Raw genomic sequence first — 16,492 nt, forward strand, 5'->3', positions numbered from 1 at the left:
TGCATGAGCCCTTAATCTTACCTAATAACCTATTATGTGGCACCTTATCGAATACCTTTTGGGAAACCAATTATACTACATCTACTGGTTTCCTTTTATCTACCCTACTAGTCACATCCTCAAAAACTGTCAAACATAATTTTCCTTTCATTGTCAGATCATGCTTTCTTCAAAGTGTGTTGTTAGGACTGACTTCAGGACCAATGACTCTTATCCAGTTTCCTGGCCTGCTTTGTTGAATAGCAGCATTGCATCTTCTAACTTCCAATCACGGGGATTGTTTTGCAATTTTGAAAAATTTGGGAAATCATACGTAGTACATCCTCTATCCCTTTTTTAACCCCAGCCTGTCAGATCCTTGGGATTTGTCAAATTTTAGTTCCTCAAGTTTCTCTAGTACTTTTCTCTTCTATTAATTATCTTTATTTCCAATACACAGACATACTACTATTCTTTGCAATGTTTTAAGCCTCTTTGTATCTCAAAATCGCAAAATTGTTACGGAGTGACATCATTCAACCCATTGTGTCTATGCTGGCTTGCCAAATGAGCATTGCACTTAGTGACTTTCCCCCACCTTTTCCTTGTAATCCTGCACATTCCTTTTTAGGTATTAATCCAATTTCCTCTTGTATGCCTTGATTGAACTTCCCTGCACCACACACTCAGGCAGCTCATTCCATATAGTAACTACTGGCTTTATGAGAAAGTTTCCATCTAATACTATCCTTGACCTCCTGAGAAACATAATGAACCTTTCCTACTGAATTTTTGTTCAACATTTTGAACTGGTGTTTAAATATTTCCCATTGTTCATTTGTTGCCATATCCTTTAGTCTATTTACCTTTGGCCAGCTCTCCCCTCATACCTAAGTAATTGGCCTTGTTCAAATTTAAGATTCTTATTTGGGACTGGAGTAGGTCGCTTTCAAACTTAATACGATCTTCAGTTGTATTATGACCATTATTTTCCAGTGGGTCTTTTACGATGAGATTACTAATTATTGCCTCATCACACAATACAAGATTGAAAATTGTTTTATCTCCAGTTGATTCTGTAACATATTTCTCAAAACAATTCTACACACACATCTTCTGCACCATCCTTACTAATTTGATTAGTCTCCTCTGTGTGAAGATTAAGTTATTGCCTTCATTACAGACGGCAATAACCTCTTGGTAAATACTGCCCAGCAGTATAACTACTGTTAGGTGGCCTATAATCTACTCCCACCAATGTTTTTCCAACACTTGATATTCCGAATTTCAATCCATAATGATTCTGCTTCCTGATCACCTAAGCCAAGATCCTGGCTCACCAATGTCCTTATGTCATCATTTACCACCAGGCTGCCCCTTTTACTTTTCCATTCTGCCTGCCTTTTCAAAAGACAGTTGTTTACCCTGGAATATTTATTTCCCAACTTTGGTCACCTTGTGACAATGTTTCTGCAATTGGGTGTTTAGCTGGGGTCCACATGCGGAGAATCTATGTTCGGAGTGTGGCCCACCAGGCATTTTGTTGACCGTTGCCCGGGTGCAGGGTTGCCACATTCCGCTGATTTCCGTCCATTAGTTTTTTTCCTACCAGTATAACTGAAGTGATTCGCACGTAAAGCAAGGACAAATAAAGTGAGGTACATGCTGACTGCACACAACATTGACTTTGAGAGCTGTGTGCTCCCTCCACATCCAAAGTGAAAATATTTATTTTTGTTTTACCCTTTGAAGTTGTTGATATTTCTATTTTGATATATAAATGATTCATCATTTTCCATAACGTATTATGAAATATTCAGCATGTATTTAATCTTATTCATGTGGTCATGGTTAGTCAACAAGCCTGATATCAGTCCTGTGGCCCACTGAATTGAAGGAGGCCCACTCACTAGCCTAGGTTGCCCACATCACTGATCTAAACTATTTGTCTCTATTTGTGCCACCAGTTCATGATCCTATTGTGGATGTTTTGAGTGTTAATTATATTTTGTTAACTACTATTCATTGCATGGACTTTATTTTCTGATACACTTGGGCTCTCTGTTCCTTCCTGTCACACCCTGCTTGTCATTACCCACATGACAACATTGATTTATTGCTTCAACCTTTGCTTCAGATTTCTCAATCTCCTTTCACCGAAGTCTCATCTCCCTCCACACCACCGCCTCGGTTAGTTAAAAGCCCTATTCACGGTCCTGCTTGTACCTTTTACCAGAACACAAATCCCAGTTGGGTTTAATTGGAGTCGATCTCAACAAAAGAGCTCCCTGCTTCGTGAATCAAAATCCCTTCTTCTCACCGCCACTACTCTGAACCACATGTTCAATTCTCAAATCTTCTTGACCTTACAGCAGTTAGCATATGGCTCAAGTTACAATCCAGAGATCATTATCTTTCAGGCACTGCATTTCAATTCAGACCCCAACTCCTCAAACCCTCTCAGCAGAACATTATTCTTAGTTTTACCTATGATGTTGGTTGCCACATTGTATGACAACAACCAAATTCTCCCCTTCCCACTCAGAAGTTTTCTGCAAATGTGAAGAGATATCCTTGACCCTGTTATTGGGCAGGAGCTCACCGTTGCAACTGCAGAGAAAAGTATCTATTACGCTGACTATACTATCTCCTATTACTGCTACAATTCTTTGCTCACCCACTTGAATGGTGCTGCCATCACTAACCATCTTTTATTGAATTTATTAGCTCCCATCTTTAATATATGTAATACAAAGTTTTGGGTTTTTAAAAATGATAAACAATTATCATTGTTTTCAACCATTTGTATACCTGTGCCCAGTGCATTGGGTCACTGTTCTCTTCAGTTATGTGGTTCATTAAAAAATTTTCATAAAATTAATTTTACTTTGTGCTTTGACACATTAAGTCTTCCATAATCTATTTTTGTGAGGATGAGGAGGGTGGAAGTGGGTGAAATACCAGTTTTAGACATTTCTTAGGCTGCTTTATTCCCTACCCTGGTGTAAGAAACCTAGACACATCTTTCCCCACTGTCCAGTTTTAAAGATTGAATCCAGATTTGCTAACTCTCAAATTTCACTCCAGCTTCACGTATTTGATAAGTCTGTGGTATGTTTTTGAGATAAATTTTCAGTCGATCAGTTTGACTTTATGCATAAATGCTTTAAAATAGTGCCAGCAAAAATTTGGACTGAAGTTCACCCAGTAGAACATTGCTTGACCAATTTCCACTTAACTTCTCCACTTTCATTATTTTAATTGCAAGAAACATTTTTAGCATGTAATTTTCAGTGAATAGAAACCAACCTACATTTATTTTACATTCCCTCTTTCCTTGTGTGCTGCCTAGCACCCTACTTACAGAGATACAAAGTTTAATCTCTCAAATTTAGCCCCGGCAGTTTTGAAACGTTACAAAATTTGGGGGCAAGTGTACTGATATACTAAAGGGCAGATTACGGACTTTTTTCTAACCTGGTGAATGTACCAATAACTTTGGTACCTCAGTGTGTCAACTTTGACTTTCACAATACAAAATTCCAAACAACTACATAATTTGACGAGCGTTTGCACAGCCAGTAGCAATGCTTTGGAAAAATTATTTGAGTATCCTTTGCTGGCATTTTGGTTTGGTTTCTGCCCCAACTTGTTAACTTTTTCTTTGCAGTACCTCTTTAATTAACACACCATGTGAGCCAGAGCAACAGTTTAACTCTTTGAATAAGATATGCTTTTGTGCAGTACCAAATATAATCTGTTTACTCAGAGGCCAGCTAAACTTTGGATTTTTTGATTGATATGTTGGATAGCAATTTAAGATAGCAACTCCCATTTAAGATTGTTCCTTTTTAAGTACCCATTAAGAATAAACTTGTTGGGTGAGGCTACAATAATTCTGTTTGCCTCCTGGCAATTATTGGCAACAAGTTATTAATTAGGAGATTTGGTTATTAATAACTGGAAGATCAAATCCTTTTTTGAAGTATTAGATGGACAAAAATTAAGTGTTAAATATGGCACTTATTGGGCACTTTTATATCAATGTTCTGATCTTGTGGGAGAAAACTATTTTGTCTCCCCTTATTTTGTGCGCTTGGTTCTGTCGTGTAAAACAAACCCAGAATGCAAACATACAGGATCAATTCCTAAGGTAGAAATGGCAGTTTCAGGGGAAAGCTGTATGAGCCCTAATATACAATACTGCTTTATATATGCCTGCCAAAACCATAAAACGTCAGTGAGAGTGGTTGAGAATGGTCCTGCAAATGTTCTTTTTGGTAGTACAATGAAATTTAATGGAGAAAAAAAACTTCTGGTTAGATTTTTCATTTATTGAAATGATTGCTGCTGATTGTTATTTGGTTAAGAAAACAAACACATTTAAAATGCAATCAATAATCGATTACTGCTATGTGATACAAGTTTTAACCTTTTTTTGATAGTCTGAGATTGGATTTGGGAAGCTAGAAACATACGTTAAGTTGGACAAACTTGGAGAGGTGAGTAACTCTGCTGTCTTTCAGTACTTTTCAACTGGAGGTGTTGAATAAAGAGGTAATTCAACTAAAATGGTAAATTCTAGTAATTAATAGAATCATCTGTGCATTACCCTTGAAGGCTGGCACTGCATATATTTTGATTAACTACTATGCATTTCACTATGTTGCTAACTGACTGCAATCTGGATCAAGTTTCCAGTAAAAAATTATCATTGGTAAGATGAGCTACATGATTCCAACAATATTTAAGTTCAGTAAGTTTGGTATCCCATCTGGGATACCAAAGCTATTTTTGCTGGGCTATCTGTCAATAATTACATTTCTCTGCACATAAATTGTCATTGCATGTGCTTTTTTTAAAGCAAAAATTATACGGTAGATTATTCCAAGTACACACACATGCACATCGATTTTAGCATACTGCGTTAAACATTGAAAAATGTCAGCACTTTCATATGGAGCTCTTTTGTGGTTAAAAAAACATAACTGGCAGACTAGGCTTCATAAATTATATATGTACTTCTAAATATAATATGCATTCTTCTTCCATTACATACAAATTAGAAGTAGGATCAGGCCATTTGACTCTTCAAGTCTATTCTGCTATTCAGTAAGATGACGCCACTATCCTGCCTACCCCCAAAACCCTTGCACTAAAAATATTCAATGACTCTACCTCCACCACTCTCTGGGGAAGAGAGTTCCAGAGAGTCGTGACTGTCTGAGGGAAAATAATTCTCCTCATCTCCGTCTTAAATAGGAGACCCCTTTTTTTAAACTGCCCCCTAGTTCTTTGTCTCCCACAAAGGAAAAAAAAATCCTTTCAGCATCCATTCTGTCAAGCTGCCTCAGGATTTTATATATTTAATTAAGATCACCTCTCACAGTGAATACAGATCCAATCTGTCCAACTTTTCCTCATAAAATAACTCCCTCATCCCTGGAATCAGACAAGTGCACCTTCTCTGAAGAGCTTTAAAAGTTATTTTTTATTTTTTAAATAAGGAGATCAAACCTGTACACAGTGCTCCAGATATGGGGCTGGATTCTCCGATTCTGGGGCTATGTCCCCACGCCGGTGTGGGAATAGTGGCCTTTTACGACTGATAACAGGGCATAAAACAGCAACCGATTCCCGGTTTTGCTGGGTGCTAGCATGCCAGCAGCGTAGAGCACCTGGCTCTAGCTGCCGATATGGCCCAGAGAATTGCCGGGTCCATGGCTACGCATGCGCGGCCGCTTGCGGACCCGGCCCGCAAAATAGTCCCCCCCCTTTTGGCTAACTTGCACGCCCCGGACCAATCCCCCACAGTGTTCCTAATAAAGTCCCCCCCTGCCGGCAGATCAGCCCTCCCCGAACTGTGGAGGTGCTGGACTGAATCTGCAGCTGCCACGCCGGGTTCCCGACGGATGAGACCATGAGAAACCCATGCCATCGGGAACTCGGCCAGTTGGGGGCAGAGCTTTGGGGGGCGGGCTTCAGGCAATGTCCTGAGGCTGTCGATACGTGGCGCAGCGTACTCTGTGTATGCCGCTTTGGAGGGGCGGGCATCGCGAAAGCGGTACTTAAGGTGAGGGAAACCGTAGGGAGCAGTGACCACAATATGATAGAATTTACCCTGCAGTTTGAGAGGGAGAAGCTGCAATAAGATGCAACGGTATTACAATTAAATAAGGGTAAGTACAAACACATGCTGGCCAGAGTTGATTTTAAAAGGAGCCTACCAGGGAAGACAGTGGAACAGCAACGGCAGGAGTGTTTATGGGGTTATTCGGAGACACAACAGAAATTCATCCCAAGGAAGAGAAAACATGCCAAGTAGAGGACAAGGCATCCATGGTTGACGAGGGACGTCAAGGATAGCATAACAGCAAAAGTAAAAGCATACAAACTGGCGAGGATTAGAGGGAAGCCAGAGGATTGGGAATCCTTTAAAAGTGAGCAAAGGACAACAAAAAAGCAATAAGGGGAGAGAAAATGAAATATGAGTGCAAGCTAGCTAGTAACATAAAAGAAGATAGGAAGAGTTTTTTTCAATATATAAAAGGTAAGAGAGAGGCAAAAATAGACATTGGACCATTGGAAAATGTGCCTGGAGAAACAAAGAAATGGCGCAGGAACTGACTAGTTACTTTGCATCAGTCTTCATGATGGAAGACACCAGTAGGATGCCAAAGCTCCAGGAGAATCGGGGCAGAGGTGAGTGCAGTGGCCATCACTAAGGAGAAGGCTCTGGGGAAACTGAAAGGTCTGAAGGTGGATAAAGGTGGACCAGATGGACTACAGCCCATGGTTCTAAAAGAGAACTGTCTTATGGTATGACCCACAGTTTTCTGGGTCCTTATTCCGCTTTAAAATGAGGCAGATCAACGTCTGAGACAACATCACGGGAAATGCTCCGAGCCCCTTTGCTTTATTGAAGGCCCTTACCAATAGCGGTCCCAACATCCCCGAGAACTTCTTATAAAATTCCACCGGGTACCCGTCCGGTCCCGGGGTCTTACCCGATTGCATCGCTTCCAAACCCTCTATTACTTCAAGAGCCCAATTGGGGCCCCCAGGCCCTCCACCTTCGGGAATTCCAACCCTCTGAGAAACCGCCTCATCTCCTCTTCCCTGACTGAGGGTTCCGATTTATACAGTTTACTGCAAAACTCGCTGAACTCCCCAATCACCCCCACCGGGTCCAAGACCGTCTTCCCATCCGTGTCCTTCACTTTCCCAATCTCTCTCGCCGCCTCCTGCTTCCTCAGCTGCTATGCTAACATCCTGCTCGCTTTCTCCCCATACTCCTACGCCGCTCCTCTCACCCTCCTCAACTGCCCTACCGCGATAGCAGACCAAATTGAAATAGTGAACTAAAACTGAGGAAATTCCAATCAAACAGTATGGTGTTATGCTTCAGGAGATTGAGAATCTCCTGTCAGATAGTCACAGAAATCTTTGGTCTCTTCACCGAAGACCTCTCATCTCGCAGCACTCTGCTCACCATGTCCAACAACTAACTGTCAAATTTACTCTAGCCTTCAACTTCTTCATTCCTGGTTCCTTCCAAGAATCAGCTGCGAACCTTAGTGACATCTTGCAAACGGCTGCATATCACTCTTGTCACGGAGGTCACCAATGTTCTCTGTAAGAGTTCAATAGTACATTTAATTCCGGACATACATGGCCTTGCAGACAGTGGCCATTCCTGGGTTCCTGCATGGATAGGACATCATTGATTGATTGCACTCATATGACCATCAAGACACCAAGCGACCAGCCAGTGAAATTTATAATAGGCTTCCACTCCCTTAACGTTTACCTGGTCTGTGACAACAACCACGGCTTCCACCATGTCTCCATTTACTTTCCTGGCAGCTTCCATAACTCATTCATCTTCTGCTAGTCCAGGCTATCGCAGCTCTTCATTCAAATCTGAAGAGATGAGTATACTCACCTTATGAGAGACCGAATAATGAATAAGACTCCTGTGTGGTTGTGTAATAGTACACTGTGGAATTGTATAGTTATCCAGTGCCACATTTATGTAGGGAGTGAAGGCTTGTGGTTGCATAAGACTTGTCTTTCTTGCGTCAACTATTTGAAGTGAAATTTACCGTTTTTATTTTGAAGTATCTTTAGCCTGTTAATATATTGGTTTGGATATGTGTTAAAGTAAAAGCTACAAAAAGTGGAATCTTGTTGGTCATTTACTAATTTGGGAGACATTCAATAAATTTGGTTATTTTGGTTTACAGTGTCCCTACAGGGAACATGACCATGCTTAATCAGTACCCGTAACCGAGAATATTTGATGAGACTGTCCAAATTAGCAAGTAAATATTTGGTGCAATGGACTACCATGGATGAATATGTTGCTTCTACTTACTGTTCCTTATTACAGGGTACCTATGCAACGGTGTTTAAGGGAAGAAGTAAACTGACTGATAACCTGGTAGCACTGAAAGAAATCAGGCTGGAGCATGAAGAAGGCGCACCTTGCACAGCAATACGGGAAGGTAACGTAGTCCTATTGTACATAATGCCTTTGCCATTTAACCGGTGTTTGTTTTTTTATTAATTCACGGGATGTAGGCATTGCTGGCCAGATGCCTAATTGCCTTTGAGAGGGTGGTGGTGAGCTGCCACCTTAAACTGCTGAAGTTCCTGAGGTATAGGTACACCCACAGTGCTGTTACGGAGGGAGTTCCAGGGTTTTAACCTTGCACAGGATCATTTTTCAATAAAGCCGTTATAAACAAATGGGAAATTTCACAAGTTGTCAATATATTTATTTGGAAGTCCAATACCCACTTCAAATAAAATGTTTTGCATTTCGGTGTGATTTACATTGAAACCAAAAGGATATTTATTGCTGGTTTTCTTTGTCTCTCTAGTCTCGTTACTGAAGGATCTGAAGCATGCAAACATAGTCACTTTACATGATATTATTCACACAGAAAAGTCATTGACACTAGTATTCGAATACTTGGTAAGGTTTGTTCTTGTACAATTTGGGTTGGCCATTGTTTGTGAAAAATTACGAGGAAAAATGAAGGAGTCTGACTTCACATTTTGAATTTTGACATTTTTAGGACAAGGACCTGAAACAATACATGGATGACTGTGGAAGCATAATGAGCATGCACAATGTGACGGTGAGGACTAAAATGAACCAACAACCGCTGTGAATCATTTGTTGCATGCAAGTGCTATTAGGTTAATCTTACTGCTTTGCCTTGCAGATATTTTTATTCCAGATTTTACGAGGGTTGGCCTACTGTCATAAGCGGAAAGTGTTGCACCGAGACCTGAAACCCCAGAACCTGCTGATAAATGATAAAGGGGAACTAAAGCTGGCTGATTTTGGTATGAAGCAATAATTAAATACTACATGCTGGTGATAAGTTCCATAATTCATTCTACATCACACCTGTGTTTTAAATTCTCATTTATTTAACATCTACAAAAATTGTGCCTTGGGGATGGTTTGGGGGGGGGGGGGGGGGGGGGGGGGGGGGGGGGTGACTTCTGTACAACCCCATGAAAGATAATTCTGCTTTTGGCAGTCAAGTGAATTCACCCTTCCTTAATGAGGGGGAAAAAAGGTCATGTGCCAAGCCTTCATTTTCGTGTTAGTTGGCAGGAAGCCTGTTTGCCTTCTATGCATAATTTTTACCAGTTTATAACCTGGTAGAACAACCAGTATCGGTTAACGTTTGCCTAAATATTGTGTTTGGTCTTTCAGGGCTATTGTTTGACATCAATGCCTGCCAAGTGATTAAAGTGTTCAGCTCACTGAATAATACGTTGAACTCCATTCTGAACTGCCCAAAGCCAAAATTTCAGTTTCTGAGCTGACACCAATTCATGTTAGTTCCAATACCAAAATACAGGCATGGCCTGCATTATAGAAGCAGCCAATTGATGCTGGTATTCCTCCAGAATGCTTTTAAAGCAAGTTGAGAAACAGTTTTCCTATAAGATTTGTTCTTTTGAACAGCTTTATGCAAAAGGTATTATTATATCAATTCAAGCTGGAGAGTTGTATAGGGTGGTAGGGAACTCATGATGGAGGAACTGGATAACATCAGAATGGCATTATTGTTGTTCAATAACAGGTGTAAAAGCCTCCCAAGTAGTAGATTAAATTAGAAACAAAAGAACCATTTTGTTCAACACAATTATTTTATTTGTTTCCCGCCCTTATTCTCAGAAGGTGATGAGGAAATAAGGATAAACAGTCTTACAAAGAAGGACCAGCATTGAATTGTGTGTCAAGTGTGCAATCGTAACTAAACGGAGCCCTGATAATGGGAGACTCCAATCTTGCCTGGTGCAGGAGGACTAGAGGTCTGCTAATGTACTGCTACTTAAAGAGGAGAGAAGCCTGAGTAATTACTGATCAGTCGGCTCCGTGATTGACAAGTTATTGAATAAAATTATTGATAAACCCAGCAACTACAGGCTAGTCAGTTTAATACTCATGATGGAAAAGCTTTTGGAGACAAAATCTCGGACAAAATTATCACTTGGACAATTGCAGATTAATTGGCAAAAGCCAGCATGGATTTCTTTAAGGCAAATTTGATTGCGCTTTTTGATGTGATTTATGAGGATAATGAGGTTGATGTGATATGTATGGACATTCAAAAGTAGTGCCAGCAGAGTTGATGTTCATGGAATAAATGTAAAGTAGCAACATAGATGCAATGTTGGCTGAGTGACAGCAAGCAGAGAATAATGGTTAACAGTTGTTTTGGGAATTGGAGCAAGGTATACAGTGGAGTTCCACAGGGATCAGAATTAGGACCACAGCTTTTTCAAATATATATTTTGACCGAAATGTGACCAAGGCACAATTTAAAATTTGCAGATGACGTAAAGCTTTGGAGTATTGTGATTATGAGGAGGTTAGTGATAGACTTTAAGGGGATATAGGCTGGTGGAATGGATGGAATTAAGCAGAATGGGCACATCAGATAAAATCAAGTGAAGTGGTATATTTTGGTAGCAAGAATGAGGAAAGGCAATATAAAATAAAAGTACGCAATTACAGAGAACCTGGGAGCATATATACACAAGTCGTTGAAAGTGGCAGAACAGGTTGAGAGAGCGGTAGAAAAGGCAAATGGGATCATAGGAAATGAGTTGGCCATCCAACCCCTCAAGCCTGCTTTGCTATTCAACTGGAGATCTACCTCCGCGCCATTTTTCCACACGATCCCCCTTCACTTGATGCCGTTAATATCTAAAAATGTATTGATCTCTGTCTTGAACATACTCAATGACTGAGCCTCTGCAACCCTCTGGAGTAGAGAATCCAAAGTTTCACCACCGTCTAAGTGAAGATATTTCTTGTCATCTCAGTCCTAAATGACCGAACCTTAATTCTTGAACAATGGCCCAGATTTTCATACTTGAGTAAGGAAAATTTCCGGCTTGGCCTACCCACCTCTGGAGAAGGTGCCTGCAAAGGCAGGATCTTGACTGCTGGGGGGCAAGGTAGGGGCTGGAGTTGGGTAGGTCGACCTGGGAAGAAGTGTTGAGGCAGTCATGGGCTAACTGGTGCGGAGTCGGGCTGTTTAAAAGGCCGACGTGAGTGCTGCGGTACTTTTTCCCATTTGCCCTCCATCCCTCACACCCCCTTCACCTTCCAAACATGCCCCATCCATTACATCTCATGCCCCACATGCTAAGCTCTGCCCTCCTGCCCACACCCAGAGACCTTCTTGCCACCTATGCCAAGCTATGGCACTTCCATGCCCACGGACTCTTAGTTTTTTGTTTTTGTTTATTTTTCATTGATTTTCTTTATTAATGTATATATTTTTTAATAATTTAGAGTACCAATTCTTTTTTTTCCAATTAAGGGGCATTTAATAATAATAATCGCTTATTGTCACAAGTTGGGCTTCAATGAAATTAGTATGAAAAGCCCTTGTCACCACGTTCCAGCGCCTGTTCGGGAGGCTGGTACGGGAATTGAACACGCGCTGCTGGCCTTGTTCTGCATTACAAGCCAGCTGTTTAGCACACTGTGCTAAACCAGCCTCTTTTAGCATGGCGAATCCACCTACACTGCACATCTTTGGTTTTGGGGGTGAGACCCATGCAGAATTTTATTTAATATATTTTATTCCAAACATATTCAAAAGTACAGAAACAAATGAGTCGGAGAACATTCTCCACTTCTCACAATTTACAGTTTGTTCAAGTTTTTCCCCATTTTTCACTACCCGTCCACTCCCCGCAACGAACAATTCCTCAAACATAAGAACTAGGAGCAGGAGTAGGCCATCTGGCCCCTCGAGCCTGCTCCGCCATTCAATGAGATCATGGCTGATCTTTTGTGGACTCAGCTCCACTTTCCGGCCCGAACACCATAACCCTTAATCCCTTTAGTCTTCAAAAAACTATCTATCTTTACCTTAAAAACATTTAATGAAGGAGCCTCAACTGCTTCACTTGGCAAGGAATTCCATAGATTCACAGCCCTTTGGGTGAAGAAGTTCCTCCTAAACTCAGTCCTAAATCTACTTCCCCTTATTCTGAGGCTATGTCCCCAAGTTCTGCTTTCACCCGCCAGTGGAAACAACCTGCCCGCATCTATCCTATCTATTCCCTTCATAATTTTTTATGTTTTTATAAGATCCCCCCCCCCCTCATCCTTCTAAATTCCAACGAGTACAGTCCCAGTCTACTCAACCTCTCCTCATAATCCAACCCCTTCAGCTCTGGGATTAACCTAGTGAATCTCCTCTGCACACCCAGTATGTCCTTTCTCAAGTAAGGAGACCAAAACTGAACACAATACTCCAGGTGTGGCCTCACTAACACCTTATACAGTTGCAACATAACCTCCCTAGTCTTAAACTCCATCCCTCTAGCAATGAAGGACAAAATTCCATTTGCCTTCTTAATCACCTGTTGCACCTGTAAGCCAACTTTCTGTGACTCATGCACTAGCACACCCAGGTCTCGCTGCACAGCGGCATGCTTTAATATTTTATCGTTTAAATAATAATCCCGTTTGCTGTTATTCCTACCAAAATGGATAACCTCACATTTGTCAACATTGTATTCCATCTGCCAGACCCTAGCCCATTCACTTAACCTATCCAAATCCCTCTGCAGACTTCCAGTATCCTCTGCACTTTTTGCTTTACCATTCATCTTAGTGTCATCTGCAAACTTGGACACATTGCCCTTGGTCCCCAACTGCAAATCATCTATGTAAATTGTGAACAATTGTGGGCCCAACACTGATCCCTGAGGGACACCACTAGCTACTGATTGCCAACCAGAGAAACACCCATTAATCCCCACTCTTTGCTTTCTATTAATTAACCAATCCTCAATCCATGCTACTACTTTACCCTTAATGCCATGCATCTTTATCTTATGCAGCAACCTTTTGTCTGGCACCTTGTCAAAGGCTTTCTGGAAATCCAGATATACCACATCCATTGGCTCCCCGTTATCTACTGCACCGGTAATGTCCTCAGAAAATTCCACTAAATTAGTTAGGCACGACCTGCCCTTTATGAACCCATGCTGCGCCTGCCCAATGGGACAATTTCTATCCAGATGCCTCGCTATTTCTTCCTTGATGATAGATTCCAGCATCTTCCCTACTACCGAAGTTAACCTCACATGGTTGTGAGCAGTCCACAACTTGCCTCCCGCTGATCCCCTCAATTCAAACATAATCTTCTCTAACCGGAGGGATTGCACAGCTCCTCTAGCCAGGCGGCCACCACCGGCACTGTTGTCGACCGCCATTCCAGCAAAATCCTTCACCGGGCAACTAGAGAGGCGAAGGCCACCACATCGGCCTTCCTCCCCTCCATCAGCTCCGGCCTTTTCGATACCCCAAAAACCACCACATAGGTCCAGCCTGCCTCCACTTTTGCTAGCATCCCGAACACCCCCCTCCCAGTACCTCGCCAACTTCTCACTACCCCAGAACTTATGTGCGTGGTGCGCTGGTCCTCGCCCACACTTCTCACGCTCATCTGCCATCCCCTGCAAGAACCCACTCATCCTCGCCCAAGTCATATGCACCACCTTAAACTGTATCAAACTCATCCTCGCACATGAGAAGGTCGAATTCACCCTGCACAGCGCCTCACTCCACACTCCCCATCCTATCTCTCCCTTCACCCCAATTCCTCCTCCCATTTCTCCTTGATCCTCACTACTTGATCCCCCCCTGTTCTCCCAGCAACCTATATATATCCCGGATCCTACCCTCACCTTCCACTTCCAGGAGCAACAAACGCTCCAATAAGGGCACATTTCGGCAGCTTGGGACCCCCCCCCCCCCCCACCTTCCGTGGAAAGTCCCTCACTTGCAAATACCTGAATTTCCTTTTCTTCGGGAACTCTACCCTCTCCCGCAGCTCCACCAGACTTGCAAACCTCTCCTCCAAATATGGATCCCTCGGCCTCACCAGTCCCATCGGTTCCCACCACCTATACATGCCGTCCATCTCCCCCGGCTTGAACCCATGGTTCTCACACAACAGTGTTCATAGATCATAGAATTTACAGTGCAGAAGGAGGCCATTTGGCCAATCGAAGTCTGCACTGGCCCTTGTAAAGAGCACCTACTCAAGCCCACGTATCTACCCTATCCCAGTAACCCTCACTTAACCTTTTTGGACTCTAAGGGCAATTTAGGATGCCCAATCCACCTCACCCGCACGTCTTTGGTCTGTGGGAGGAAACCGGAGCACCCAGAGGAAACCCACGTAGACATGGGGAGAACATGCAGACTCCGCACAGACAGTGACCCAACAGGGAATTGAACCTGGGACCCTGGAGCTGTGAAGCAACTGTGCTACAATGCTGCTCCGGCATCCCCTCCATCCTAAAGTGTCTCTTCGGCTGGTTCCACACCCTAATCGTGGACTGTATGACCGGACTCTTAAGTATACCTCCTCGGTGCCAGTAGTAGCACCGCTGTCTCCATGGCCCTCAGGCTGGACCCCCTACAGGACTCTTCCTCCATCCCAACCCCTCTTTACACCACCGCCTCACTTTCTTCACATTCACTGCCCAATAACAGTGCAGCAGATTCAGTAATGCCTCTGTAGCAGGGCCCTATTCACCCTAGGTACCTTCCCCGCCCATATAACTCCGAAATCACTGCGTCCAGCTTCTGGAAAAAGGCCTTGGATGGGGTGGGTCTGGAATAGGAATAAGAACCTTGACAGGACTTTCATTTTCACCACCTAGACCCCCAGATACCTAAACCTACCCCTGGCTACACTAAATGGCAACACCCATAGATTGTCTCCCCGACCTGCCTCGCTCACCGGAAACACCTAGCTTTTTCCCACGTTCAGCTTATAACCTGAGAAGGCCTCTAACCCCTCTAATAAGCCTATAATTCTCCCATACTCTCCAACAGGTCTGACACGAATAGCAGCAGGTAGTCTGCCTACAACGACACCTGGTGTTCCCTACTCCCCCTCAATCCCTTGCCCCTCTACTGACCCCCTGAGGGCTATCGCCAAGGGCTCTATCGCCAGCACGAACAGCGGCAGCGGACACACCAGTCTCGTTCCCCGAAGCTCTGTGAACTTATCTGATTTGTTCGTATGCTTGCCACCGGGGCCACATACAACAGACACACCCAGGCCATAAATTTTGGCCCAAACCCGAACCTTCCCAGCACCTTGAACAGATACCGCTGCACCTGGTTGAAAGCCTTCTCCATGTCCATAGATACCACTACCTCCAGTACCTGTCCCCTTAACAGGGTCATGATCACATTTAGTATCACCTAATATTACTGGATAGTTGCCTGCTCCTCACTAAACCCGTTTGGTCCTCCGCAACCACCCCAGAACACATCCTTCCAGCCTCCCTGCCGCTAACGTAGCCAACACTTCTGACATCTGTGTTCAACAGTGATATGGGCCTATATGACCCACACTCCAACAGATCCTTCCATTTCTTCAGAATTAGCATAATTAGTAATCTTTATTGTCACAAGTAGGTTTACCGTGGTAGCATGGTGGTTAGCACAATTGCTTCACAGCTCCAGGGTCCCAGGTTCGATTCCCGGCTGGGTCACTGTCTGTGCGGAGTCTGCACGTCCTCCCCGTGTGTGCGTGGGTTTCCTCCGGGTGCCACCGGTTTCCTCCCACAGTCCAAAGATGTGCGGGTTAGGTGGATTGGCCATGCTAAATTGCCCGTAGTGTCCTAAAAAGTAAGGTTAAGGGGTGGGGGGTTGTTGGGTTACGGGTATAGGGTGGATACGTGGGTTTGAGTAGGGTGATCATGGCTCGGCACAACATCGAGGGCCGAAGGGCCTGTTCTGTGCTGTACTGTTCTATGTTCTATGTACATTAACACTACAATTAAGTTACTGTGAAAATCACTGAGCAGCCACATTCCGGCACCTCTTCCTGGACACGGGGAGAATTCAGAATGTCCAAATTACCTAACAGCACCTGTTTTGAGACTTGAGGGAGGAAACCGGAGCACCCGGAGGTAATCCACTCAGACACAG

General features: G+C 43.2%; 1 protein-coding gene across 4 annotated transcripts in view; it reads left to right on the top strand.

Annotated features, from left to right (window-relative positions):
• cdk17 (cyclin-dependent kinase 17) overlaps positions 1–16,492 on the top strand; it is a 292,409-nt gene that overhangs the window by 203,208 nt on the left and 72,709 nt on the right. For all 4 annotated transcript variants that reach the window (XM_038810897.1, XM_038810899.1, XM_038810898.1 and 1 more), the window contains 5 exons: positions 4,425–4,481; positions 8,372–8,486; positions 8,865–8,959; positions 9,063–9,125; positions 9,213–9,336. In XM_038810897.1, the coding sequence (XP_038666825.1) occupies positions 4,425–4,481; positions 8,372–8,486; positions 8,865–8,959; positions 9,063–9,125; positions 9,213–9,336 (454 nt within the window). The remainder of the gene's footprint in view (positions 1–4,424; positions 4,482–8,371; positions 8,487–8,864; positions 8,960–9,062; positions 9,126–9,212; positions 9,337–16,492) is intronic.

This window comes from Scyliorhinus canicula, chromosome 11 (genome assembly GCF_902713615.1).
Source record: "Scyliorhinus canicula chromosome 11, sScyCan1.1, whole genome shotgun sequence".
Lineage (NCBI taxonomy): Eukaryota > Metazoa > Chordata > Chondrichthyes > Carcharhiniformes > Scyliorhinidae > Scyliorhinus > Scyliorhinus canicula.